General features: G+C 37.8%; 2 protein-coding genes and 1 long non-coding RNA gene across 4 annotated transcripts in view; 2 read left to right on the top strand and 1 right to left on the bottom strand.

The window, feature by feature from the left end:
- The window catches only part of LOC310650755, an 852,012-nt gene that overhangs the window by 115,035 nt on the left and 710,547 nt on the right, over positions 1 to 26,430 (top strand). The window lies entirely within an intron of this gene.
- FAM181A (family with sequence similarity 181 member A) lies at positions 3,456 to 4,394 on the top strand (the record flags this gene model as incomplete). The annotated part of the gene is made up of 1 exon (XM_083349817.1): positions 3,456 to 4,394. The coding sequence occupies one exon, from the start codon at positions 3,456 to 3,458 to the stop codon at positions 4,392 to 4,394; it is 939 nt and encodes a 312-aa protein (XP_083205943.1).
- Positions 7,664 to 26,430, bottom strand: part of ASB2 (ankyrin repeat and SOCS box containing 2) — a 36,232-nt gene continuing 17,465 nt past the window's right edge. Inside the window, exons 5-11 of one of the 2 annotated variants that reach the window (XM_083379469.1) lie at positions 25,623 to 25,778; positions 24,971 to 25,216; positions 21,516 to 21,687; positions 19,784 to 20,345; positions 12,190 to 12,343; positions 11,364 to 11,506; positions 7,664 to 8,022 (exon numbers count right to left, since the gene is read on the bottom strand). In XM_083379469.1, the coding sequence (XP_083235595.1) occupies positions 11,370 to 11,506; positions 12,190 to 12,343; positions 19,784 to 20,345; positions 21,516 to 21,687; positions 24,971 to 25,216; positions 25,623 to 25,778 (1,427 nt within the window). In that variant the 3' untranslated portion in view covers positions 7,664 to 8,022; positions 11,364 to 11,369. Of the gene's footprint in view, positions 8,023 to 8,407; positions 11,507 to 12,189; positions 12,344 to 19,783; positions 20,346 to 21,515; positions 21,688 to 24,970; positions 25,217 to 25,622; positions 25,779 to 26,430 lie in introns of those variants that run through there. The other variant, XM_083379468.1, reaches the window with a different exon arrangement.

Below are 26,430 nucleotides of genomic sequence, written 5' to 3'. Positions count from 1 at the left end.
TTAAGAACTTTGATTTTTTTTCTTATAAAACAACTAATTGAAGCAGCATTTACAAAAGTTTTATGTAACTTTGTTATTGTTTTATGTTTTTACACAAAGGAATCTTACATAAAATTTAAAACATTCAAATAAGAGCTGAAATTGTTTGAAATTATTCAAGTTGTCTTCTTGGTAAGCAGAGAAATTAAATGTATTTTAGTGCCAATCTTGGATCAGCACGTTAGCACACAATTTCAACATTATTTGTTGAATTATTTCAACGTTATTCTGTGTGTTAATTGTCAAATTTATTTTAGAATATTGAAATTGCAAGCTTTTTTATAGTAAGACAATCTTATAAGGAGGAAAATATAAATGAATGAAATACTTGTACCTACAGGATTACAACAGATTTTAAACATCAAAAATTATACTTACCTAAGAGTCGCTTTATTTGCTTAGTCATTTACAAAATCTAACCTTGCAATTCAGTGTCTGATTCTTTACAAATAAGTTCCACATATGTCAGTGATATTCATTCACTTATCAGCAAATAAGGACAGGATCTTACTGCTATTATTGTTGCTGTTGTACCAGTGTTCTTCTAAAGTATCACTTCAATATTCAGTAATTTAGTTTTTTCCTATAGAAATATGAACTGACAAGTGATTGCCTAAAAACCCTTTCAAGAAGTAGAATTTAACTATGTTTGTGCTGTGTTTGTGCTAAAACTGAAAACAGTTGGATTTGTGTCTGTTCCAGCATTGGTTGTGGCTGGATATACTGCATTACTAGTTGGCTTTATTCCTGAATGTCTAGCATTTCTGAAATTCACTCAGGGCAACTCTCTCTCTCTCTCTCTCTCTCTCTCCTTTCCTATTCTTAAAGACCTCTCTCTGTAGGGATAACCCACAGTGTGAGACTCAATGCTTTAGCATGCTATTAAGTTATTGCCACCCCTAAGGACAACTCTGCAAGGAGGATGAGGACTCACATAACTCTGAATCAATAAAGGAAGCAGCTCAATTAGCATTTCACATGCTTTTCTTCCCTCTCTTCTTACCTTCCCTGCAGTGGGCATGCTTTCCCCTTAAAGGATTGTCCTGTTTCTGCTCATTGCCAGCGTTGGCAGGGTGACAGTAGTCGAGTGTGCAAACTTGTGCTATTGTCCCCAGGCCAGGGGGAGTCATGGAGACCCACTAATATGACACAGGAAAATGTTTGCTGATGGCAATTCTATGGGCTTTGTCTAACTCTTTCTCCATCATGACGACTCGATTTAAGTCTCTAACTGTTTGACTACAGATGCAAGAGTACTATCCAACTCCATCCTTTTGTCCGGGTAGTTTGAATGGGTAATTCAGCTTTTGTGTGGCTCAATTGAGGGGGCAAACATAAAGACAAGATTCTTGAGCGCTCAAGCTTCTTTTCCATGGATATCTGCACATCTCTTTTGAGATTTGTTCTTTTCTTACCTTTTTCTGACATCACCCTCCCTTTAAGTGGGGGGGAAAGGCCTGATCAAGAACAGTTTAAAAAGTAGGCTAGCCAGGTCTTCCAAACTAGCATTGTCCAGTGTTACTCAAGCATGGTTACTGCCAGTCTTCAGACAGCTTTGGAGTAGTTTAGAGAAAAGCGCCTCAACAAGCTTTCTTTACTCATCCTCAGCATATCATGTTTGATTGTGTTTAAAAAAAGGGGAGGAGGGGGTTGGAACAGAAAGAATGGTAGGAATCACAGGGAAATGATCGTATTTATTAGCTGTCTTTCTGTGGCTGTCCCCATGGTGACAATTTGTGATGGCAAAGAATGTGAGAACAGGGAGCCTAATGCCTGATTGGGATGCTTTGTATTTGGCAAAGTGGCTTCTGATTGGCCTGAGAAAGCCTCCTAACTAGAAGGGATTGATATTCATTCAGCTTACTCAAGTGCTGCAAAACACTCACAGGGTCCGGCTGCTTCTCTAAAGGTTGGTAGTATCTAACCTATGTAACAAGATTAGCTGGTGAGCTGCTTCTTCTCTATCACAGAGTTACAGTAACACTCAATGTTTAAGAGCGAATCTTGCTGGGAAGGGTGTAATTTAACTTGGAAGGCCATGAAAATGATGCACAGTTATCTATTCAAAAGTTAAATATTACCTGTCTAGTCTAGTAAGATTAACTAGTAGGGCCACAGTCATAGCAAGTATAAGACTGGAATAAGGGAAACAGAATATAGAGAGGTATATAGAAATGTTTGTACATATGATATAATTGTATTATTAAGCTGTAATGTGTAGGATCATTATAAACAAATATGTGTACAATACTGCAAGACTTTTGTGGAGATCATGATCCTGCAAGAGAGGAAAGCATTTGAAACAATGTATATACTGAATGGATTAATTATTTGAAACAAATGTTTGTCTCACTTCTGCAGGTCTGCCTTTGTGTCCAGCATATTTTAGTTTGTGTGTGTGTGTGTGTGTGTGTGTGTGTTGTGTGCGGTAGAGAATGAGACAGTAAGAATATTTAGGCATTTAAAGACTGAAATCCTAAACATGTTTAGCTGTTTCCACTGAATACATCACAATTTATACCATTGCATTATTCAGTTGAAAGTTTTGGAGGTATATGTGAAGCTGTAATATAGTATTAAAACTAGGGGGTTTTGTGCAGAGCTGAGTATAGTATGAATATGATCATTACAGATATGTGAAAAGGAATGTGAATTATTTCTTCAGGAATTGTCACATGTGAAAATAAAAATGCATTTTAGTCTTTGTTAGCCTATTTGAGTAGACATGTGGAATGTCAATGAGAGGACAGAAGGTGGAGGGGGCTTTTTAATACTATGTTTAAACTGAATGCAACAGTGCGTGAACAATGAAAACAACTTTTTTAAGGACTTTAAAATATACAATATAACTTTTATAGGATGAAAAATATAATTAGCCACTTCAGTATTGTGGGAGGCAAGTATATCACTGAAAGCATTCCCAAATGCATTTGCATCCCTAACAATAGAGACTTGGAGACTATGTTTTTAATCAGGCATTCACTCCGCCTCATCTTTTAATTCCATGAGAGGTCCACCCGTGACTATTTTTAAGATGTATCTTCCCAGTGATTTCCCCCCTTTTTGTTTTTCGTTACCAGAGAATATCAAGGGGAAGCCGCAACGCATTTTGACCAATAACTCTTGGAGCGGTCATTTTGGGAGCCTCCAGTATGCCGTGAAAGCACAATGGGAGCGAAATGCACGTACGGGCCTACCTACCTTTCTGTGTTACCACCCATCTTCCACCTGGGAAAAGCGGCGCGATGTTCTCGCCAAGGCTAATAAACATTCCCCCGCCATCCCATTTAGCCTAAGCCAACCGGCCGTCGCCTCGGGTTAGGCCGTCTCAGGAGCGCGCCGGCTTTCAGGGAGCCAACCCTTTCATGGACGGGCCCTTCTTCCTCGCCTCTTCGTATCCGCGGCCGGGCTGAGCGATGGCCTCGGCAGACAGCGAGGTGAAAACCCTCCTCAACTTCGTCAACTTGGCCTCGAGCGACATCAAGGCCGCCCTGGACAAGTCGGCCCCCTGCCGCCGCTCCGTAGACCACAGAAAATACCTGCAGAAGCAGCTCAAGCGCTTTTCCCAGAAATATTCCCGCCTGCCTCGCTGCCACCACCACCACCACCACCACCACCACCTGCAGCCGCAGTTGCCTCCCGCTCGGGAGCGGAGACCGCCGGAAGGGAAGGCGCGGGGCCTGAGCCCCGAGAGTTCGGTAGGCCGAGGCCACGCGGCCTCCGGGGCGGCCAAGGGCGACAAGGCCTCCAAGGCGCCAGAGCGCTTCGGCGGTGAGGAGGAGGAGCAGCAGCAGCAGCAGCAACAGCCAGGGGCCAGGCCCGACCAAGTGCCCATGAGGAAAAGGCAACTGCCCGCTTCTTTTTGGGAAGAACCCCGGCCTGCTCCGGGCTCCCCCGGTGTTGTCAGCGGCGTGATCTTTCCAATGGGAGTGTGCTCATCGCCCTCTTCTTCCTCGTCACCCTCCTCAACCTCCAAAGACCTGCCTCCTTACGAGGGAAAGAAAAATAAAATAGGCCTCGACGGCGGCGGCACTGGCACGGTTCTGGAGAGCCCCTCGCGTAGGCCAGAGGCCGAGGCCGCCAAGGGACTGAGGACCTGGGGCTGCTGTCCATTTCAGTACCAGGGTCCACAGGCCTCCCCCGGCGTCTACCAGCCCCCGCTGCCTGCCGCCCTGCCCCCCGCGGCCCCCTTCTCGGCTTTGGGTTTGTGGCGGAAAGAGGCGCCTTCTCCGACGGAGGTCGAGGCCTTCTGCCAGCCAGGGCATAAAGTGTATCGGCCTGTAGTGTGGAAGCCCATCCCCACCAAGCCCGCCGCCGCGCCACCCCTCATCTTTAGCGTCTTCAGTTATCTTTAGCTTAGCAGCTCCCTTCAACTTGCAAGGACATCACTTCCCAATCATCAGTGCTGATTTTGAAACAGTGCCGTAGGCCAGCGTTTCCCAACCTTAGGAACTTGAAGATGCGTGGACTTCAACTCCCAGAATTCCCCAGCCAGCTATGCTGGCTGGGGAATTCTGGGAGTTGAAGTCCACGCATCTTCAAGTTCCTAAGGTTGGGAAACGCTGCCTTAGTCTACTTCCAGAGCTTGAAAAAAAAAACAAAAAACAGCTGATCTGCTCTTTAATCTCAGGTCCCCCTGCTCTGGAAATACATCAGGGAATACAAAAAGCAAGGGAAGAGTGTTGGAATCAACCCAGTGTTGATTTATCAGGTCTCCTTCTATGTTCTCTTGGTAACCTTGGGCCAATTACTGTATCTCCAAACTTGATTTACCTGGCAAAGATGTGAAGGCAAAGTATGCATGTGTGGAATTTAAAATATATACCACTTGAGTTGTTTGAAAGAAGGGCAGGGTAAAAAGAGTGGTATACTACTAATAAAATTAAAAAATAAACTACGCTTTAGTCTGGTGATCAAATCTCCCCGCCTGAGTTAGCAAGAAAAAATTAATAACAAATTGTGAGTAATGAAATTATTCAAGGGGCAGGGGCTTGCCTTGTCTGCACTGCTAAAAAAGGTCATGTAAGAAAATGTAATACACACTTCTGTAAATAAGGATGCTGTGGTCCCCCCTGCCCCCCCGACATGTAAATACTAAGACTGTTACAACAAACAAAAATAAATGCCATACAATTTTTCCTTTGAGTCTCCACTGTTAAATGTCTTCAGGTCAAAAAAATATCATCTTTTTAGGAAGAAAGGAGAGAATTGTTTTATTCCTGTGCAAATGCATCAATTGTTTTTAATCTATAGCCCATCAGTTGTTAATTGTGGATAGGAGGTTCTGTTAGCAAAAATGTCCTTGATTCTTTTTAGCTGAACGATTCTCTGAAATTTGGTCATTTAAAACCAAGAAGCCTTGCACTACTCTCAACCTATGTATTTGAAGCAATCATTTATAGTAAGGCTGATGATCACGACTTTATTATTTATACATTTTAGTGGTGCAGAATAATCAATATGGGATTTTTTTTCAATGACAAGGATAGTCCTGTCAATATGAAAAAAGATTTGTATGGTAAAAAAAGGTTCATTTCCTTAATTTCTAAATCAAAGTGCTTTAGACAGCAGATAGGAGAAATGTACTGACTGAACTCCTAGACCAGTTACAGTAAGCAGTTTTAGATGAGCCAATAAAACTGTGCCATACAATTAACCTTTGAGAAGTAGGGAAGCAGCAGAATAAATGCTATTATGAAAGCTACTTTACATTTCAGATATTTCACTTGTGATTCAGCTGCTATTATAATTCTCATTCTTTTGAAAATAGCATTTGCATGAACTGGCAAGAGACCAATAAACTAAGCTACTAATAAATGAATTTCCAACTACATGTTACAGCTTTGTTTAAGCTGCAAATCCAATGATATGAAACAGATCTTGACTAAAATTGGATTGGATTGGGGAATACTGGAAGCAGATGAAATAGATATCTTACAAAAGTGAGGTTTTGTTTTTTTTTCAAAAGGTATTTTTAAAGGGAATCTATACAAATTTGTTTAAAGAAAAGATGCATTTGAATACTGTTTTGATAGGCATTAGCACAATGTCTGGTGGTCTTCCCAAAGGCTCACAGTTGCCTTCAGTATAAAAAGGACATGTCCTATGGTTTGATCTAGCATTTTTTTGTAATTTTAATAGTCTCATTACACAAAGTTGCAGGCATGTAATACCTTGATCTCAGTGGTGGGATTCAAATAGGTGAGCAACCGGTTCTCTGTGTGAATGCTGCTTCCGGAAGTCCATTCTGGACGTGGGTAACAAAAAATTAGCTCCCAGTTCCGCCGAGGTGGTGCCAACTGGCTGAACTGCTTGATCTGTATTCTGATTATTTCCCCACTGAGTTGTTCATTTCATGAATATGGAATAACTTTTAGGGAAAATAGCTACCATTTATATAGTATCCCTATTTTTCATATTTATTTCTCAGCATAAATTTCCAATGTTTCAACTTTTCAAAATTCTCTTTTTTAGCAACTTGATTATGCCAGGATTAATTTCTTTTAATGCTTGTGTATATTTGCCACACTCCAGAGTTTTCCCATTGGAATAATGCCATATGATGTTCCAGTTGAAAAGTTTAGATTTATCTGTAAGAAATTATTCTTACTCTTTCAAGGAACTATTTAAGAATAACTATACTTTAGTTTATTACATTTTGCAGATTGTGGCAAACCAAGTATAAATCAGAGCACATACAGGTAGCTATAGCAATAGCACTTTGACTTATATACTGCTTCACAGTGCTTTACTGGTCCATGGCATTACAGAAACCAGGCCATGCAAACAAGCGAAGCCTCATCTGCGGGATGCAGGCAGCATATGAAACCACACCCCTGCTGGTCTGCAGAAAAACCTCTCTCCATAGGACCAGTCCCTGGTGCCCAAAAGTTTGGGGGCTCTGCTCTAAGTGATTTACAGAGTCAGCATATTGCCCCCAACAATCTGGGTCCTCCTTTTACTGACCTTGGAAGGATGGAAGGATGAGAATCAAGCCAGTGAGAATTGAACTGCAGAACTAGCCTACAGTACTGCATTCTAACCACCGTGCCACCACCACTAGTCCTTGTTTAGCAAGTACAATAGGGACTAGCAATTTGGCTGTATGCAAAGAGATTGCTAACTGACTGTCCTTAAGATTTTATTTCAGCTTCCTGTGCTTTATAGATCTAGGATGCTCATAAACATGGGGACTGATCGCAAAATTACTTTTTTATCACTGTTGTAACCACAGTCACTGTATGAGGCAGTCACTAAATGAGGAGTGCTGTAGTGTGCATGTGTATTTCATGAGTTCAAACCTAAGTATAAAAAAATTATACTCCATCTGCTGTACTTACTATATAGAATAAGAACAGCTGTGGTGTGGTTTTAACAAGTCATTTCATCATTAGATGTTCTGTTTGCAAGTAATTCTCTCCTACATAGGTTTGTGCTGTTCTATTTCCAAAGACTTATACTTTCATTGGTCTCCCTCTATGACTGCGCATGTATCAAATAATATGCCTTCAAAAAATTTTAAAATGAAAACAATTGTCAAGATACTAATCTCTTAAATTTTTCTTTCTGCCCTTTGTGTAAATGTATGGTTTAAAGTCTCCCTTGGTCATTTGTGATAAGTGAAAATAACATTATGGGACTAGACAATGACATTTTAATTAACTGGAAAAAAAGATAACTTTTTTCAGGCTTTTAACGTGGGCATATATACTGGTAAAAACAGCTTATGAAGGCTTACATTTCAGTGCCATATTCTGTGTTGGGCGTGGAAAATGGAAGAGATATCTCAGGAGACATGTTCCATACTATGTTGTTGGTTGGGATTCTGGCATCTGCTGTCTACTGTCTATCATCTGAAATATTATTTGGTCCATCAAGTGTTAGTGAACAGAGGAATGTCAGTATTCATACAAACCTGTTCTTATTTCAGCGTCCCAGTTTACTCAAGGAACTTTCCTACTCACAGTGATAGAAGAATCAGTTCTGCAAGCACAATGTTTTATAAGATCACTAGACAAGACAACCCATGTCACACTTTACGAACACATAACATTTACACAATATCAAATAAATTGAAGTTATATTTATAAATTAGAGTTAGAGAAACATTGTAGCCAAATGTACCTGGAAATGCAGTTTCCATTGCAGGGGTCTGATAGATTATATTGTGTTAAACATTTTACAGGCCAGGACTATCTAGACCCTCCCTCTTCTTCTATATTTATTTCATTTAACATATATGTACTGTATATACTCCTTTCAGAAATGACTTAAAAGTAAAAATGCAGTGCAATTAATTTTACTCAAATTTAATGCAAACAACACCTAAAAACGCAGTGCTTTTAAAATATTGGCACACTGATCCCTCCCAGATGGATCTCCAGTTTATTTTAAAAAAAACTATTGTTAACATAACAAAAATCTCAAAAATACATTGTAATATAGTTTAGACACACATTTATAAAATAATAGATCAAACAGGTAATGTTAATAGAATAAATGTCTATGGAGATTCTCAGTCATCCAGGTCATAGTTATCCCTCGTGTTAATAGAATAGTTTACAAAAATCCTAAAATGTTCTTTGTGTATGATATAGAGCATAATAACAGGTTCTTTCTGTCTTCAACACGATTAGATAAGGAACTGTGAAGCTTATTTTAAAGTTTTACAATAATATTTTGTACTTGTATAAAACAATAGAATTTGAACAGATTTGATAAAACTGATGATTTTTTTTAAAAAAAATCACAAAATCACTGGAACAGTAGAAAGCTTATCCACCATTATACTTGTATTGCCCTGGAGCAGGCCAGTATATAGAAAATTGAGAAGAGAATTCATATTATTTTACATATGTTAAATCAGTGTCAAGGCATTACTCAGCTAATACACCTTTGTAAACCCAGCCCAGCAGATTTCTTGAAAATCTTTTTGTACAACTATGTATTGCTGGATTAAGAGTGATTAAGAGAGGTAGCATGCAGAATGTGCAAATAAATGTAAAGTATTTTTTTAAAAAAATAGTAAGAAATAATGAAGTGAAAGGACAACTCTCAAAGGGACTTTTAATGATAATTTCCTCCTCATTTTATGGTATCTATTGGAGTTAATCCTGGTTATGAGAGTGAGGAATTCAAATTGACAATTTATCTCTGTATGTATAATGAAACTAGGAAGCCTTTTTAATGCTTCTTGGATATGTGAAATGTGAACATACTGTATCCCTAAAAAGAGTTAATCAACTAGATTTTTCAGCTTGTATATGTTTATGAATTGGTGCTATCCTCAAACATGTCACATTAATATTTATATATACTGTATATGTTAATCATGGAACTGCAATATTGTGAATATTAAGCCATTTATATCTCCATGGTATCCTACAGTTTATTTCAGATATTTCTGCAAAGCACTCTTGAAATGCATACAATGAACTTAGCTTAAATCTGTTTGAATTAACTTAGATGCAGTATCATTAAGCTTCTTAGTTATCATATTTATGAAGCAAACATGAATTATACCAGTTGAAGCACTTTTTATATATACTTCAGGGACCCATGTAGATGATCTGAATTAGATAGATAAATCCTTTCTCAATCATCCCCATTGTTAAGAGGATGTAAGTTAAGATATCTACAATATAACATCCATGAGGATAAAATTTCCTTCTAATAACTTAATGCCACTAAATTATTTCCCTAAAAGTATACAATGACACCAAATCAGAGTTTCATTAAAAAAACACCATAGTGCTGCTAAGCCATTGCTTATATATTGGTCATTAAAACTATTCTAATGAAAGCCAATGAGACATAATCTAATTAACAATAGGATTCTCAGTTCATAACCCTGTTAAGCTAAATTATTTATTCTGAAATTAACCTAGTAGTTTTGCAATGATGCAATTCACCATTATTATTTCTCATCAATAGCAGATCAAGAATTTTCTCCTGAAGTCTTTCTGAAGCAACACAGGATTTGAATCTACTCTCCCCTTCAATGCTGTTAAAACAATGTTAAATACCATGGGTTTCAGTGACAATCCTCATAACTAATGTATGTACACATATCTATAAAATATTATACAGATCTATACATCTGAGTTAAATGTTGTGTTCTTATTTCCTGTAAGTTAAATTCTTCGATATCTTTCATTTTTTCAAGTCCAGTATTTGCAAAATTGCTTAACCAGGAACAAGAAAGTAATGTTAACTGTTTATATATATATCAATAAAAGGTTAAATGTTAAACTATATGGGAAAACATAAAACTATGGTGATGTAGAATAGAACAGCCAAACATTGGGTAAATTCAGCAAGCTGAAGTAAAATAAAATACAACCCCAAAACTGAAATCTTATCCTGATTTAACCATTATTGAACTTCTTTTAATTGTTGCATTGAATCAAGACGGTTTTGCTACATGACTATTGACAAAACTTGTGTTATCCACATGAATGAGTAAACTTGCTAATGCGTTAACACAATGATCAGATATGTCAACAGACACAAAATCTAGCATATTATACAGATGGCAGCAATATTTATAATTGCCACAAATGAAAAAAAACCTGACTGATGTCACTATGAATGATTATAGTATGATTTTCTGCATAATTCATTGCATTTACCTATATGGAGAGATATAACTTTTGCTACCTCTTCCTTATATCTTGTTATGAATAATTTAGGCTTACAATATGCATGTTTATTTTTCACTAGAACTGTGAGGTCCGTCAACCAGAATCAAGTACAAAGTAACAGCTCAAGAAGGCAGATTTAGAACTACTAGACACATGCCCAGATCAGGAATTTCTTTTTGGTAGTAGAACTGGAGTTTGTGCACATGTTCTTTCACATCATAAAAACCTCCTATTTTCTTCCAAGCTTTTAAACATTTATTTTAACAGTTTAATTAAGGAGGAAAACGGTTTTCTGTCATCATTGTTAAACCAGTGAGAATTGGAAGTTCTTGGTGACATGCAGATCACCTGGATATTTATTAGTAGAATACAATCTACATTTTACTCTGCCTGCATTTTGTAAAGGGTTGTACTAAATGTTGAGCTATTGAGAGTGTTTTTCTTTGCACAATATCCCTTTTCACTATTTGCTGACTGCTTTATTCTCATTTTTTCAGCTCTTTCCCATACTCTAAATGCTGTTGCATTTGTTCTGAGATTTAACTTGCAGGAATCCTTATTTTTTCTTCTTACATACCAAAACAAGTTTTCTGTTCCATCATATCAGTCTGTTTCCATCATGACAGCTCGCCCTATAATACATATGTATCACTCCATATAATATTTGAATGTCAGGTTCACCTGAGATCACTGGGTAAAATCATATTGTAAATAGCGAATTAGTCTTCTTGGGAGAGGTAAAGTCTCAATAAGTGAAAGACGGTTTTTTCCAATCACAATTCGAATTTTGATTCGACAAAGGTGTACAAGTGGCCTTGGTGGCTCTGGAAATGAAACAATATTGTCAGGTATATAAGTAAACAAGTAAGCAAGCAAGCAAGTAGCATGTTATATTTATACTACTTTTGGCTTGAAATAGTTCTCTGTGAGCTAACATTTTTTCATAAAACCTGAGTATATATTTCAAAGGTACTGTACCACAAACATACTTTAAAAAACTAGGGACTTTTTAAATAAAATAACTAAATATAAATGGTTAAAATGTGTGCATATCTCAATTTAGTAAGATAATATTCAGGACTTAACAGAACAACAGATTAACAGAATAGCAGAGTTGGAAGGGATCTTGGAAGTCTTCTGGTCCAACCCCCTGCTCAAGCAGAAGACCCTGTACCATTTCAGACAAATGGTTGTCCAATCTTTTCTTAAAAACATCCAGTGATGAAACACCCATACCTATATTTTAATAAAGTAATTTGAACAAGTATTCATTAGGTGGTATCTCCTGACAATCAGATTATAATTTATATAATGGTGTTTTTGTGAGTCATTGAGCTAACACTCAACATTGCTTGAATATTTTTTTCCTATATAGTAACTTTCATAAGTTGGCCCTTATTCACATGTAAGAGTGCCATTGCATTTAGTAGTAACAGTTGGATTACAAAGTTTTACTGGTGTATTTGATTCTTGAATAATAGAAGTGCAAGCCTTTATTGTAACTAACCTGCTTTGATTTTAATGTTGGACCAATCTTCATAACTGTCAATGTGTTCCTTCAACCGGGAACAAAGTTGCACATTGCCCACATAATCCAAAAGAACATCTATAATAGGGCCTGCCCAACGACTCATCTCTGGGGTTGAAACCATTTCACAAAACTAGGGTGGGTGGGGAAGAATAAATTATATAAAATCAGTGCTGTAAATAATCAAAAGGCATAAGAAAATGCAAGACATAACAGTATAGAACAGTTTCAAATGCAATTATTTCACAGATACAATTTATTTTCTCAACATACGTGCTAGTAGCTTCAATGAATTGAATTCTAATATAGAATTTATATACTCCTAGGAGAAGGGCCTAAAGGAGGAACTAGAGAGGATGTGGAAAATAAAGGCCAAAGCGATTTCAGTGGTTGTTGGACCTCTCGGCGCTCTGCCTCCTAAGCTGGGAAAGTGGCTCCAACAGATCCCAGGAACAACATTAGAACTCTCTGTCCAGAAGAATGTAGTGTTAGGACCAGCTACGAAGCCGAACACAACCCTCAAACTCACAGTCTCAGTTGAAGGACTGAGATTGAGAAACATATATCACTCATAGGGATGAGAAGGGAATTTGTATTAGCATTTGTTGTCTTATGTCAGATGAGGGACTACCTCATTTCTACTATGTTACACATTAAAAAAGTCTAAAAATGTAACATGTATTTATTTAATCAATTTCTATGGCTGCCCATATTGCAAGAGCAACTTTGGGTAGCTAATCAAACTAAAACCCAATACAAACAAAACTAGAACAATACCCCCCCAAAGCCATTAATGATAAATATAAAAATACAGAGAAGGAGCCAAGGGCAACAAGCAGCACTATAACAATTTCCATCTCACTGCCCACCTTAACTTCCTAATCCTCATGTCCAGAAACAGCCATGTTTGTAAGACTTTCTAAACTGCTGACTGAATCAGGGCCAGATGGGTCTCAGGGGCATGATAATACTAAGCTCTTCTAACCTCAGTGTAAATGTGCACAAATTCTGTTTAAATCTAGATATACACTTTTGTTTTTCTCCAAAATGTTCAGAATGGTTTAGTTGAATAGATCCAGTGAAAAACATGTTTTTGGATTGACATTCCAAATGAAAGAATTTCAGGCTACGTGTATTCCTTAATATATTTATACCTTTTTTTGTTTAAAAAATACTGGAATGAAATATATTTGTAACTAAATCAAGATGAATCAAAGAAGTGTTTATCTTTATTAAATATGATATGTGTCTGAATTCATATTTATAGCCTGTTTATTGTCCTTGAAAGTCATTTCTTTATTATTACTTTGGAAAAAATAGCATTAATCACTGATTTATTTCATCGCAACAGAAAAGTGGGAGATTGTTTAAAAAACTCAGAAGAGGAAATGCTACAACATAGATAACCAGTCTGCAGGAAAAGCTAAAATCTACTGATTCTTATATAAATCAACATAGGGACACCAAGATAGATACACAAAAGGAAATGGAAAAAACAGAATATTTAATTTTACCATTTAGGATTGGAAAGTGTGTTTTGGATTCTTTTCTGCATAAAAATCCATCTATTTATTATATATGGGAAGGAAGGTTTACACTTGGCATTCAAACATAAGACTGCCTGCAATCTGGAAGCTATTTAGTACAAAATTCTGTCAGTCTAAGCCAATTCTACATGGTCACCTCGCCATGGCCAATTTACCATGGCTAACTTACCATGGGACAATCCATATGAGATAACTTAGTGCGATAAATATTATCCACCACTGTTTGTTCTATGTCAGGGGTCTTCAAACGTGGCCCTTTTATGACTTGTGGACTTCAATTCTCAGAATTCCTCAGCCAGACACATTGGCTGAGGAATTCTGGGAGTTGAAGTCCACAATTCATAAAAGGGACAAGTTTGAAGACCCCTGTTCTATGTTATTTCCATTTTTGTCAATGGAAATAATATCGAAGAAACAGTGGCAGATACTTATTATCATGCTAAGTTGTTCCATGTGGAATTGTTCTGCAGCAAGTTGTCCTAGGGCGAGGTGTCCCATGGTAAGTTGGCGCAATGAGTTGTCCCATTTGGGAATTCTGCTATCTTGTTCTGGAGCATTATAGATCATAATTAAGATATAGTACTTATTGGGCTCTTGCAGATGGTTACAGTTCTTTTTCTACACATGAATTTATTGAAGTCTGGTATTCTACCAAAGTTGCAAAGATTAGGCTTAAACTGAAGAAAGTAGGGAAAAGCACCAGGCCAGTCAGGTATGAATTAAATCATATCCCCGTTGAATATACAGTAGAGGTGACAAATAGATTTAAGGAATTAGATCTGATAGACAGGGTGCCTGAAGAACTATGGACAGAGGTTCGCAACATTGTACAAGAGGTAGCAACCAAAACCATCCCAAAGAAAAAGAAATACAAGAAAGCAAAATGGCTGTCTGAGGAAGCTTTGCAAATAGCTGAGGAAAGGAGGGAAGCAAAAGGCAAGAGAGAAAAAGAAAGATACGCCCAATTGAATGCAGAATTCCAGAGAATAGCTAGAAGAGATAAGAATGCCTTCTTAAATGAACAGTGCAAAGAAATAGAAGAAAACAATAGAATAGGGAGGACCAGAGATCTTTTCAAGAAAATTGGAGAGATGAAGGGAACGTTCAATGCAAAAATGGGCATGATAAAGGACCAAAATGGCAGGGACCTAACAGAGGCAGAAGAGATTAAGAAGAGATGGCAAAATTACACAGAAGAACTATACAAGAATGAGCTTAACGTCCCTGATAATCACAATGAGGTGGTCACTGACCTCGAGCCAGACATCCTAGAATGTGAAGTGAAGTGGGCCTTAGAAAAGCTGAGCAACAACAAAGCTAGTGGAGGTGACAGTATTCCAGCTGAGCTATTCAAAATCTTAAAAGACGATGCAGTAAAAGTGCTACACTCAATTTGCCAGCAAATTTGGAAAACTCAACAGTGGCCACAGGATTGGAAACGATCAGTTTACATTCCAATTCCAAAGAAAGGCAGTGCCAAAGAATGTTCAAACTATCGCACCATTGCACTCATTTCTCATGCTAGTAAAGTTATGCTTAAAATCCTACAAGCTAGACTCCAGCAGTATGTGGATCGAGAACTACCAGAAGTACAGGCAGGATTTCGAAGAGGCAGAGGAACTAGAGATCAAATAGCCAACATACGCTGGATCATGGAGAAAGCTAGAGAGTTCCAGAAAAACATCTACTTCTGCTTCATTGACTATGCTAAAGCCTTTGATTGTGTGGATCATAACAAACTGTGGCAAGTTCTTAAAGAAATGGGAGTACCAGAAAATCTTATTTGTCTTTTGAGAAACCTATATGCGGGCCAAGAAGCAACAGTGAGAACTGGACACGGAACCACTGATTGGTTCCAAATTGGGAAAGGTGTCCGGCAAGGCTGTATACTGTCGCCTTGCCTATTTAACTTATATGCAGAGCACATCATGAGAAAGGCAGGGCTAGAGGAGTCAAAAGTTGGAATTAAGATTGCTGGAAGAAATATCAACAACCTAAGATATGCAGATGATACCACTCTAATGGCAGGAACTGAAGAGTCTCTTGTTGCGAGTGAAGAAGGAGAGTGCAAAAGTTGGGTTGAAACTAAACATTAAGAAAACCAAGATCATGGCATCCGGCCCTCTCAATTCCTGGCAAATAGATGGGGAAGAAATGGAGGTAGTGACAGATTTTATTTTCCTGGGCTCCAAGATCACTGCAGATGGGGACTGTAGTCAAGAAATTAAAAGACGCTTGCTCCTCGGGAGGAAAGCCATGGCAAATCTAGACAGCACACTAAAAAGCAGAGACATCACCCTGTCAACAAAAGTGCGTATAGTCAAGGCTATGGTCTTCCCAGTTGCAATGTATGGCAGTGAAAGTTGGACCATAAGAAAGTCTGAGCGCAAAAGAATTGAGGCCTTTGAACTCTGGTGCTGGAGAAGACTCCTGCGAGTCCCTTGGACTGCAAGGCGATCAAACCGGTCAGTCCTAGAGGAGATCAACCCTGACTGCTCTTTAGAAGGCCAGATCCTGAAGCTAAAACTCAAATACTTTGGCCACCTAATGAGGAGGAAGGACTCACTGGAGAAGAGCCTAATGCTGGGAAAGATTGAGGGCAAGAGAAGAAGGGGACGACAGAGAATGAGGTGGCTGGATGGAGTCACTGAAGCAGTAGGTGTGAGCTTAAATGGACTCCAGAAGATGGTAGAGGACAGGAAAGCCTGGAGGAACATTGTCCATAGGGTCGCGATGGGTCGGACACGACTTCGCAACTAACAACAACAACAATTCTACCAAAGGAGCAATTAACAGACATATTGATCTAGATCCAACATATGAATATGTAATAAACCAGACCATTCGAACTACCAATCAACAAGAGAATCAATCAGCTGCTCAGATTAATTAAATATAGCTCCAAATGAAAAACCAATCAGATGATCAACTGAACACATTGGCACACAAGACATTTCTAAGCTAAGGAAAATGGGACAAGAAAATCCTGCTGATGATGTCACCTAGTCTGGTAATGAAACGTTCAGAAACTAAATTGAAACATGTTTGGAGAGTAAATCACTGCCAAAATATTAAGCAGTATTTATTTTTTGCTGAATTGTATGTTATTTTAGCTATGTATTATATGTGTGCATAACAGCATCTAATGCAAGACTATAAAGGATCATTTTTTGTTCAATGTGACTGTTCATATATCAATATGATATGCTTTCCAACATGCCAGCATCACCCAGAGAAATAAACTATTGTTTCCATATTAATCATGCAACCAGTTTGCACTTAAATGAAAATAAATATTTTGTAGGTGTGTCAAATATTATTAGCATAAAGGAGAACAATAATGCAAAAACATGCTGTTGAAAAAATTTCATTACTTTCTATAAAGTACAGGTGAAACTCGAAAAATTAGAATATCGTGCAAAAGTTCATTTATTTCAGTAATGCAACTTAAAAGGGGAAACTTATATATGAGATAGACTCATTACATGCAAAGCAAGACAGTTCAAGCCGTGATTTGTCATAATTGTGATGATTATGGCTTACACCTCATGAAAACCCCAAATCCACAATCTTAGTAAATTAGAATATTACATGTAATCAATAAAACAAGGAGTGTACATAGAACAATATCGGACCTCTGAAAAGTATAAGCATGCATATGTACTCAGTACTTGGTTTGGGCCCCTTTTGCAGCAATTACTGCCTCAATGAGGCGTGGCATGGAAGCTATCAGCCTGTGGCACTGCTGAGGTGTTATGGAAGACCAGGATGCTTCAATAGCGGCCTTCAGCTCTTCTGCATTGTTCGGTCTCATGTCTCTCATCTTTCTCTTGGCAATGCCCCATAGATTGTCTATGGGGTTCAGGTCAGGCGAGTTTGCTGGCCAATCAAGCACAGTAATCCCACGGTCATTGAACCAGGTTTTGGTGCTTTTGGCAGTGTGGGCAGGTGCCAAGTCCTGCTGGAAAATGAAGTCAGCATCCCCATAAAGCTCGTCTGCAGAAGGAAGCATGAAGTGCTCCAAAATCTCCTGGTAGACGGCTGCATTGACCCTGGACTTAATGAAGCACAGTGGACCAACACCAGCAGATGACATGGCTCCCCAAATCAACACAGACTGTGGAAACTTCACACTGGACTTCAAGCAACTTGCAGTGTGTGCCTCTCCATTCTTCCTCCAGACTCTGGGTCCTTGGTTTCCAAATGAGATGCAAAAGTTGCTCTCATCAGAAAAGAGGACTTTGGACCACTGAGCAACAGACCAAGTCTGTTTTTCTTTAGCCCAGGTAAGACGCTTCTGACGTTCTTTGTTGTTCAGGAGCGGCTTGACAAGAGGAATACATTTGAAGCCCATGTCCAGTATCCGTCTGTGTGTGGTGGCTCTTGATGCACTGACTCCAGCCTCAGACCACTCCTTGTGAAAGTCCCCAACACTTTTGAATGGTCTTTTCCTGACAATCCTCTCCAGTCTGCGGTCATCCCTGCTGCTTGTGCACCTTTTTCTTCCACACTTTTCCCTTCCATATAACTTTCTATTAATGTGCTTTGATACAGCACTTTGGGAGCATCCAACTTCTTTTGCAATTACCTTTTGAGGCTTTCCCTCCTTATGGAGGGTGTCAATGATGGTTTTCTGCACAACTGTCAGGTCAGCAGTCTTCCCCATGATTGTGATTCCTACTGAACCAGACTGAGAGACCATATAAAGGCTCAGGAACCCTTTGCAGGTGTTATGGCTTAATTAGCTGATTAGAGTGGGACACTTTGAGCCTAGAATATTGCAGCTTTTCACAATATTCTAATTTTCTGAGATTGTGGATTTGGGGTTTTCATGAGCTGTAAGCCATAATCATCACAATTATGACAAATCACGGCTTGAACTATCTTGCTTTGCATGTAATGAGTCTATTGCTAAGCACATTGATTTGTGCTTAGATTGTAAGCCGCCCTGAGTCTTCGGAGAAGGGCGGGATATAAATGGGATTAAAAAAAAATATCTCAAATATTAGCTTCCCCTTTTAAGTTGCATTACTGAAATAAATAAACTTTTGCACGATATTCTAATTTTTTGAGTTTCACCTGTAATTTAAATGCCCTCTAGTGGCAAATAAAAATATCAATAAAAGTCACATCCTATTTACTAAATATAGTGTACAAACATGTTTATTCTTTAACTTTTTGTATCAAAATTTCTACCAAAATTAGGCACTAGGTATAAGACATAGAGGAATCCCAGAATTTACAGAAAAACAAAAGAAACAAAACTTAAAAATGAAAAATAATAAAACAACTCACTGTGTCAATACAAAAATTCCTATTTCCAAACTAGCAAAATGTTATTAATATGCTGGGTGCCTAGCAGTGATAATTGACTGGTTTTTTACTGATTTTGCTCTGTGCAAAATACATACAGATATTACTGAGTTAAGTTGATAATTTTTATTATGGAGACTATATTAAGTTTATCTATCTGCCACATGAAAATGGAGAGTAACCATCATAATTTTCTGGACTAGAATGTCTGGGATGAATATCAACTGCTATTTTCTCTGATAAACAAAACCTTATTTGTAGGAAATGGGATATGTATAAAGAGAAACTTGGAAACACAAAATACAGAAGACCTCAAATCTTTATTACGCAAATACTATTCTTCCTGCTGTCCTCATCTATATGTCTGTCTGTCTGCCTGTCTGTCTGTACGTATGTATGTATGTATGTATGTATGTATATAGCTGCTCATCTCACACAAAGTAACTCTTAATATTAAAGTTGTGATTAATTCAACCATCCAGCAGCTAATAAGAAATTTGATTTCTGGAGGCTGGATGACATCGGCAAAGGCAAAGTACCCTGAATTTCTATGGGCTAGATAACAAGATGGGTTGATGTTGTTTAAACTGGAGAAACCAGAATTTAAACTTGTTAGTATTCTAAGAAAAAGTATGTTGTTTACCTATGAGCTATTTTTCCCATGTATTTCTCTAAATGTCATAGAAAAGTTGAAATAATAAAAATAAATTTACCTGTACAATTTTGTTATTGTTATTCACTGCAGGATCACTATATCTGTCCCTCCTAATATCAATAGGAGGATGTGGGCCACACCCATAACAACACGTAAAGCAAGAGTTGGCATCACAGCCCATATCCATCAAAAATTTCAGCAGAACAAGATACTTCATTGAAAACATTACAGTAGCAGGGAAAGTTGTAGGGTGAGAGGCAACGTAGGCATTAATGTTAGCTCCATAATCAAGAAGCAGTTTCATTGTTTTCAAACAGCCATGGCGGATGGAGATGAGCAATGGATTGATAAGGTCAACATTGGGATCAGCTCCAGCCTCAAGCAGCAGCTCAGTGGCATATATGTTGTTGTTGATGACTGCAAAATACAGGATACTGCTGCGCCTGTCCTCATAGAGTCGGGAACGCTCAAAAGAAAGGGTGGCATTTACATCAAAGCCAGCATCAATGAGCTCTTCCAAGACATCATCATGGTTACGCTCAGCTGCCAAATGCAGAGGGCTGATGCCACTGCGCTTGATGCGAGTACGACTTGTTACTGGCAGCAGCATTTTCACAATCCTGGCAAAAATCAAATTAAAATCAAACATAATCAAAGATTGATTATAAACAGTTATGGTAGATAGGCTTCAAGGAAGAGAACCTCATCCTCCAGTGGACTGATTAGGGCTGAGCGCTCTCGCTCTCTTTCTCTCTCTCTCTCTCCCTCCGTCCCCCCCCTCTCTCTCTCTCACACACACACATCATATTTTCATACACAAGTTATTGACAAAATATATTAGGGTTTATTCAGTGTTTATAATTATATAGTAACCTGCAAAGAATTGCACAGACTTTAGTTGCTTCAAATAGTAACATCATTTTGTTGAATAAAAGTACAGAACACAGTTCCAGCCTCATTTCCAAGTCCCTGCTCTTTAGTTTCCCAGTCCTTGTGTCCTGCACTTCCTCTTCTTAAAAAGACAACAGGATTTTTAAACAATTCTCCTCTGGCAGGGGTACATTACCTGTGGATGTGAATTTCTGTCAGTAGCGTGGTCAGTACTTAGGAAAGATGGGAGTGGTTTGCTGATATGTGAAAAGTAGATCTCCCAGTTATGTAGGGTATTAGGGAAAAAACAGGTTTTCTCCCTGTTCATTCTCCTTGGATTGCATGAACATGACTGTGGTGAAGAATAGGTGTGAGTAGATGTTTTCAGTATGTGAACTGCAAAAGTCAATGTTGTTCTTGGAGAACATCAGATTTACAGATATGCAGAGCACATTAATTGAAAACGTAGGAAGATATTATGAATAGTTAGAAAGTCAAGGCAATTGCACTGGTTCATCTTTTGTTAGTATTACTTCTTTCTGTTCCTTGTCTTGTACCTTCACAAGACAATAGAAACAGAAGCTTTTCTTGCCTTTATTTTTTATATTACTAGTTCACAATAAATAACCATAATAACTCTTCAGCTACAATTTCATTCATAACAGTGCTTATATGGGATAAAGATATATTATGTATATTCACAATATAAACTTGAATATCTTTCTCTCTCTTGCTATTTTGGGCCTTCTAAATTGTATATGATCTGTGACATCCTAATTAATTTTTATTTAGATGATTGTTTTGTGTCAACTGCTGAGGTGAAGATAACTGGATTTTTTATTTTAACCTACAGTTTATGCACAATTAATCTTCATATGTTTAAACTGACCACCATACCGAAAAATAAAGAAGCAACTTACTCATAATAGCCTTTTTTAGAGGCCATGTGAATTGGTAAGAACCCATCCTTATTGGTTTTGTTAGCATCAGCACCTTGAGACAAGAGAAATTCCACAACCTTCTCATGTCCATTTTTAGAAGCTTCATAGATAGCTGAAGCTTTATCACTAGCTTGGGTGTTGATATCAGCACCTGGGAATGAAAGATGTGTAAAGCATAATCTCAACAGAACTGGAATTTATAAGAGCACATAGTTCTTTACCAGTATGCTTTTTCTAGTCCAAAGAAAACATAAAGATTTCCAACAACTACTTTATGCTTGTGAAGTGCTGGAAATCATGCAATAACTTGATTCAATGCACACAGAATAAATAAACTCACACTGAAAAACATAATCTACTTGTATTTTCCAGCTGTTTATCTTCCTTTTTCAGCTTAGCAGAAAAATCAGTTATGACAAAAGAGATGGTGTGGTTGCATGATCTCTTTTGAGTAGGGTTTCAAGAAGTCCCCATGAGGCCAATGGAATGACTGGGCCAATTGTGGGGGAGATGGGGACAAAAATGACTGGGACAGTTTTGTTCTTTGCAGATAAAGTTACTTGATTGAGACTTAATTTGGTCAATATTAGATTAGATAAAGAGGATGTAGTCCTGGAAACTTTCCAGTTTGGGTTTTTTTCTAGCTAGTAGATTGAAAGGAACTCTTGGGTCAAATGCTACTCCTTTTAATTAAGCCCATAACTTCCTAATCCCATAATTACAAGAAATAATTAATGCTTCATTGAAACTAGAATGTTACTATTTTTTACTAAAAAGTTAGTAATAAGATTTTTATTGAAAAACATGCCCTTTGACTCTGAATACTTAAAAACAATTGTCATGTTTTAAACTCTACTTTTTAAAGTTATATAGTAGTTGGGATGCTATTTTAATGGATTTCACTTTTCTGATGCTTCATCTCACAAATTATTACTTTTGAATGCTTCTGTACCAGCTTAATCAGTTTTGCAAAGATGACAACAAAATACTCTAAAGAAATGAATATGTTAGTCTGCTGTTTGATCTCAATGCCTTGAAATCTTTCTCTCTCTCACACACACACACACAAACACAGACAGAGACACACAAACATACACACTTTGAGAATAAACCTATTTGAATAGGGTGGTGGTTTCATTTAAACAAATATGCCTAAAATTCAGCTGCACAAATCTCTGCCAAGCAAACAACAGAAAACTCTGTTATATTTGGCAGACTTAACAAACCTGTAACTAGAAACTCATTACAAAGCCCAACACTAGATTTTTTTAATAAGAAAACAATAAATATTCAATTTATGCAAATGTTGCACATTTACAAGCTGAATAAAATTATTTTAGGATTCTCAGAGAGGCTTTAAAACTTGGAATACTACATAGGTGCAATGATATTTTTAATAGTTCTATTGTTGTTTCTGTTCCTATTTAAAAATGAAATAATAGTAAATATAAATATTGAAATGTAGTCTATACATTTTACATTTTAAAATCTGAACATAATAAAACTAATAAAATTGAATGTAAAATTATATAATTAAACACTAAAACAAAGTGGCAAAGTCTCGACATTTTCTGAAAGAGTCAGTTTGGTCTAGTGCAGGGGTAGGCAACCTCGGCTCTTTTATGACTCATGGACTTCAACTCCCAGAATTCCTGAGCCAGCATAGCTGGCTCAGGAATTCTGGGAGTTGAAGTCCATGAGTCATAAAAGAGCCGAGGTTGCCTACCCCTGGTCTAGTGGTTAAGGCACCTGAGGAGACTGTGAGTTTTAGTCCTGCCTTAGGAAATGAAAGGCAGCTGGGTGATCTTGGGCCGATCACTTCTGTCAGCCCACCTCATAGGGTTGTTGTTGTGGGGAAAATAGAAGGAAGGATAACTTCATCACCTTGAGTTATTTGTAAAAATAATAAAAATAAATAAGTAAATGAAAACCTATTACTATTATTAAGGAATGCAATATAGTTCTTTCACATATATTTAAAATATATACAATGATTTAGAATGGCAATTCATTTTCTCACTATTCTGTGGGTAAAGAACCCACCTTCATTTTTAAATTCTTGGCAAAACTGATGATAGAAATCAATATTATACACTCAAGATACCACAGTATCACTCAAGATACCACAGTATCACTCAAGATACCACAGTGTCAGATACCACAGAGTCACCTGGAGGTGACTCTGAGCCTTAAAATTTCCCAGTTCTTTATAAACTGAGATAACAGAGTCAAAATGATTAATCTGGTTTGTTGACAGAAGCAAGTATGCTCTATGCAAAAAACTGGAAATATATTTTAACTCCCAAAATGGATGACGGAACTGCAAAACCTGATGGAGTTATCAGAGATGGCTAAATTGGCTGCTTTAATTAAAGGGGAAAAAATACAGCTTTCTTTCTACTTGGAAAATGCTTCTGGACTTCACGCTTGAGGTGGAAAAAAAATGAAAGCTAGACTTTTGGTTTTCCTGATTAACTAGGTTTGCTGTTATAGAAATAGCCAGTATATATTATTATGTAAAAGCAAAACCTGTATGTTATTGCCTTATTCTACTGTGCTAAAAAGAATAAAAAAAAAGAATCCTTTCTTTTTCCCCTTTTCCCTTACACTTTTTCCTCTTCCCTTTTTCCTCCCTTACTTTCCCATTACTTTCACTTTTCTTTGTATTTTATATTTTGATAAACTAATAAAAAATGAAATGTGATTAATCTGGTTTGCTTTTTTTTTTTTTTTTGCAAAATATTTGTTTGGGAGCTATTGTCATGGCTGCATCTCACCTGTCCAAATTTCATGAGCTGACAGCCTGACATTAGCAACGGAGGGGGAGGGAAGGGAAGATTGGAATGTAAGGAAAGGAGGCAATAAGAAGCCCGGCTGAGCCATGTGAAAAACTCCACCCAGCCAAGGTCAAGTAACGATATGCAGAACTGCAAACTAAGCACTGTTTCCTGAACAATATACAAGCACCTGATTGGATATTTGCAGATAACTGGGAGATGGCCGAGGGTGGGGGGGAGAGGGAACTTTCCTTTGTGTTGTTTGCATGGGAAAACCTCAGATTCAGCTTACACTACTTCTGTAACCATTTAAGCTTTAGTAAAGTATTTTTCTTGGCAAAACAAGTGCCCAGGAGTCTTTCTTTGCTAGATGACTGAGTGGGATGATTGCCAGCTATCCAGAGTTGATTATAAGATATGAATGTTTTAAATAAATACTCTTATTTGTGGAAATGCAGTTTATTAACAAAGATAAAGATAAATATTCTGAGGTAAGCAGTTCAACAAGCTTTTACTGAAAGAATTTTCAAACAAAACCAATAACAAATCATAAGCGATTAAAGAAAAGCACAAATGAAAAATGAATGAATGAATGATGTGCAGACCACAACCATTCCCTCAATGATTCAGTTGTGGCTTCCTGCATTTGGTACTTACCACATTTCGCCAGATATCTCAAGGCTTCTAAGTGGCCACTTTCAGCTGCTACAAATAAAGAGGTAATTCCATAACAGTTTGCAGATTCAATCTTAGCACCTCCTTGAACTAAAAGTTCTATTATTTCTAAATCATTTCGAGCAACAGCTTCATGGAGAGCCGTCCATCCACGATTGCAGCGATGGTTAACATCAGCATTGTACTGCAATAGCATCTTCACAGCTTCAGGATTTTTCCGTTCACAGGCTGTCATGTCAAAAGAAAGAAAATCTGCATGTTGAGAGCATTTATTTGATTAATTATACACTAGCTACAGCACGGGCTGTGCATACAAACATACCTTCTATTTATTTCTCTGGGGAGATTTAGGGGGAAAGATAATTTGAAATCCATGAATTTATTTATTTTTTTAAATGGAACAAATGTATTTCTTAGGCCGAAAACAATTTTATAACCAGAAAGGTAAGAACCAGAAATTGGGGGAATATTGGAGGGAAAAAGGATGGGAATGTCTTTCTGGCATATCCTGCTTTTAATACAATTTATGAACATTCAATATTCATTACTGTAGGTTCCAGGGCAGAAAGCATTTCCAAACCTAAAGACAACAGGACATTCTAGCTCAAAACTGAACATGAATGAAGTTACGTACCTTTATAAAGTGGGGTTTCTCTAGCTTTGTTTGCAATATCAGGTTCTGCTCCAGCGTGGAGCAATGAACGCATACAATCAATATTCCCTCTGTTTGTTGCTAAATAGAGTGCTGTTTCTTCCTGAAGTGTACGTTGATCAATTGTCCCAGGGAAAGCTATTGAGAAAACATTGAACCACATTAAACAAGGCATATGGTGCATCTAGATAATATTAATAGTGAGTATTATTTAGCCTTCTCCAAACTGATGTTCTCCAGATGTATCAAACTACAGGTCTGTTCTTGGCAGCATAGCCAAGCAGATAAATAATGTTGTAATCTAATACACCTGACTGATCAAGGCTAAAAGCTCACCCATGGCAATTACTATTAGAACCTGTATGAGATAGTTAGCTACTTTAATAGATATCATTTTTTGTTGTTGTTAGCTGCGAAGTCGTGTCCGACCCATCGCGACCCTATGGACAACGTTCCTCCAGGCCTTCCTGTCCTCTACCATCTTCTGGAGTCCATTTAAGCTCACACCTACTGCTTCAGTGACTCCATCCAGCCACCTCAATTCTCTGTCGTCCCCTTCTTCTATTGCCCTCAATCTTTCCCAGCATTAGGCTCTTCTCCAGTGAGTCCTTCCTTCTCATTAGGTGGCCAAAGTATTTGAGTTTTAGCTTCAGGATCTGGCCTTCTAAAGAGCAGTCAGGGTTGATCTCCTCTAGGACTGACCGGTTTGATCGCCTTGCAGTCCAAGGGACTCACAGGAGTCTTCTCCAGCACCATAATTCAAAGGCCTCAATTCTTTGGCGGTCAGCCT

Source organism: Vipera ursinii (genome assembly GCF_947247035.1).
Source record: "Vipera ursinii genome assembly, chromosome: 1".
Classification (NCBI taxonomy): domain Eukaryota; kingdom Metazoa; phylum Chordata; class Lepidosauria; order Squamata; family Viperidae; genus Vipera; species Vipera ursinii.
The sequence above is the reverse complement of the archived record's forward strand: the minus strand, read 5'-3'. Positions and strand labels throughout refer to the sequence as shown.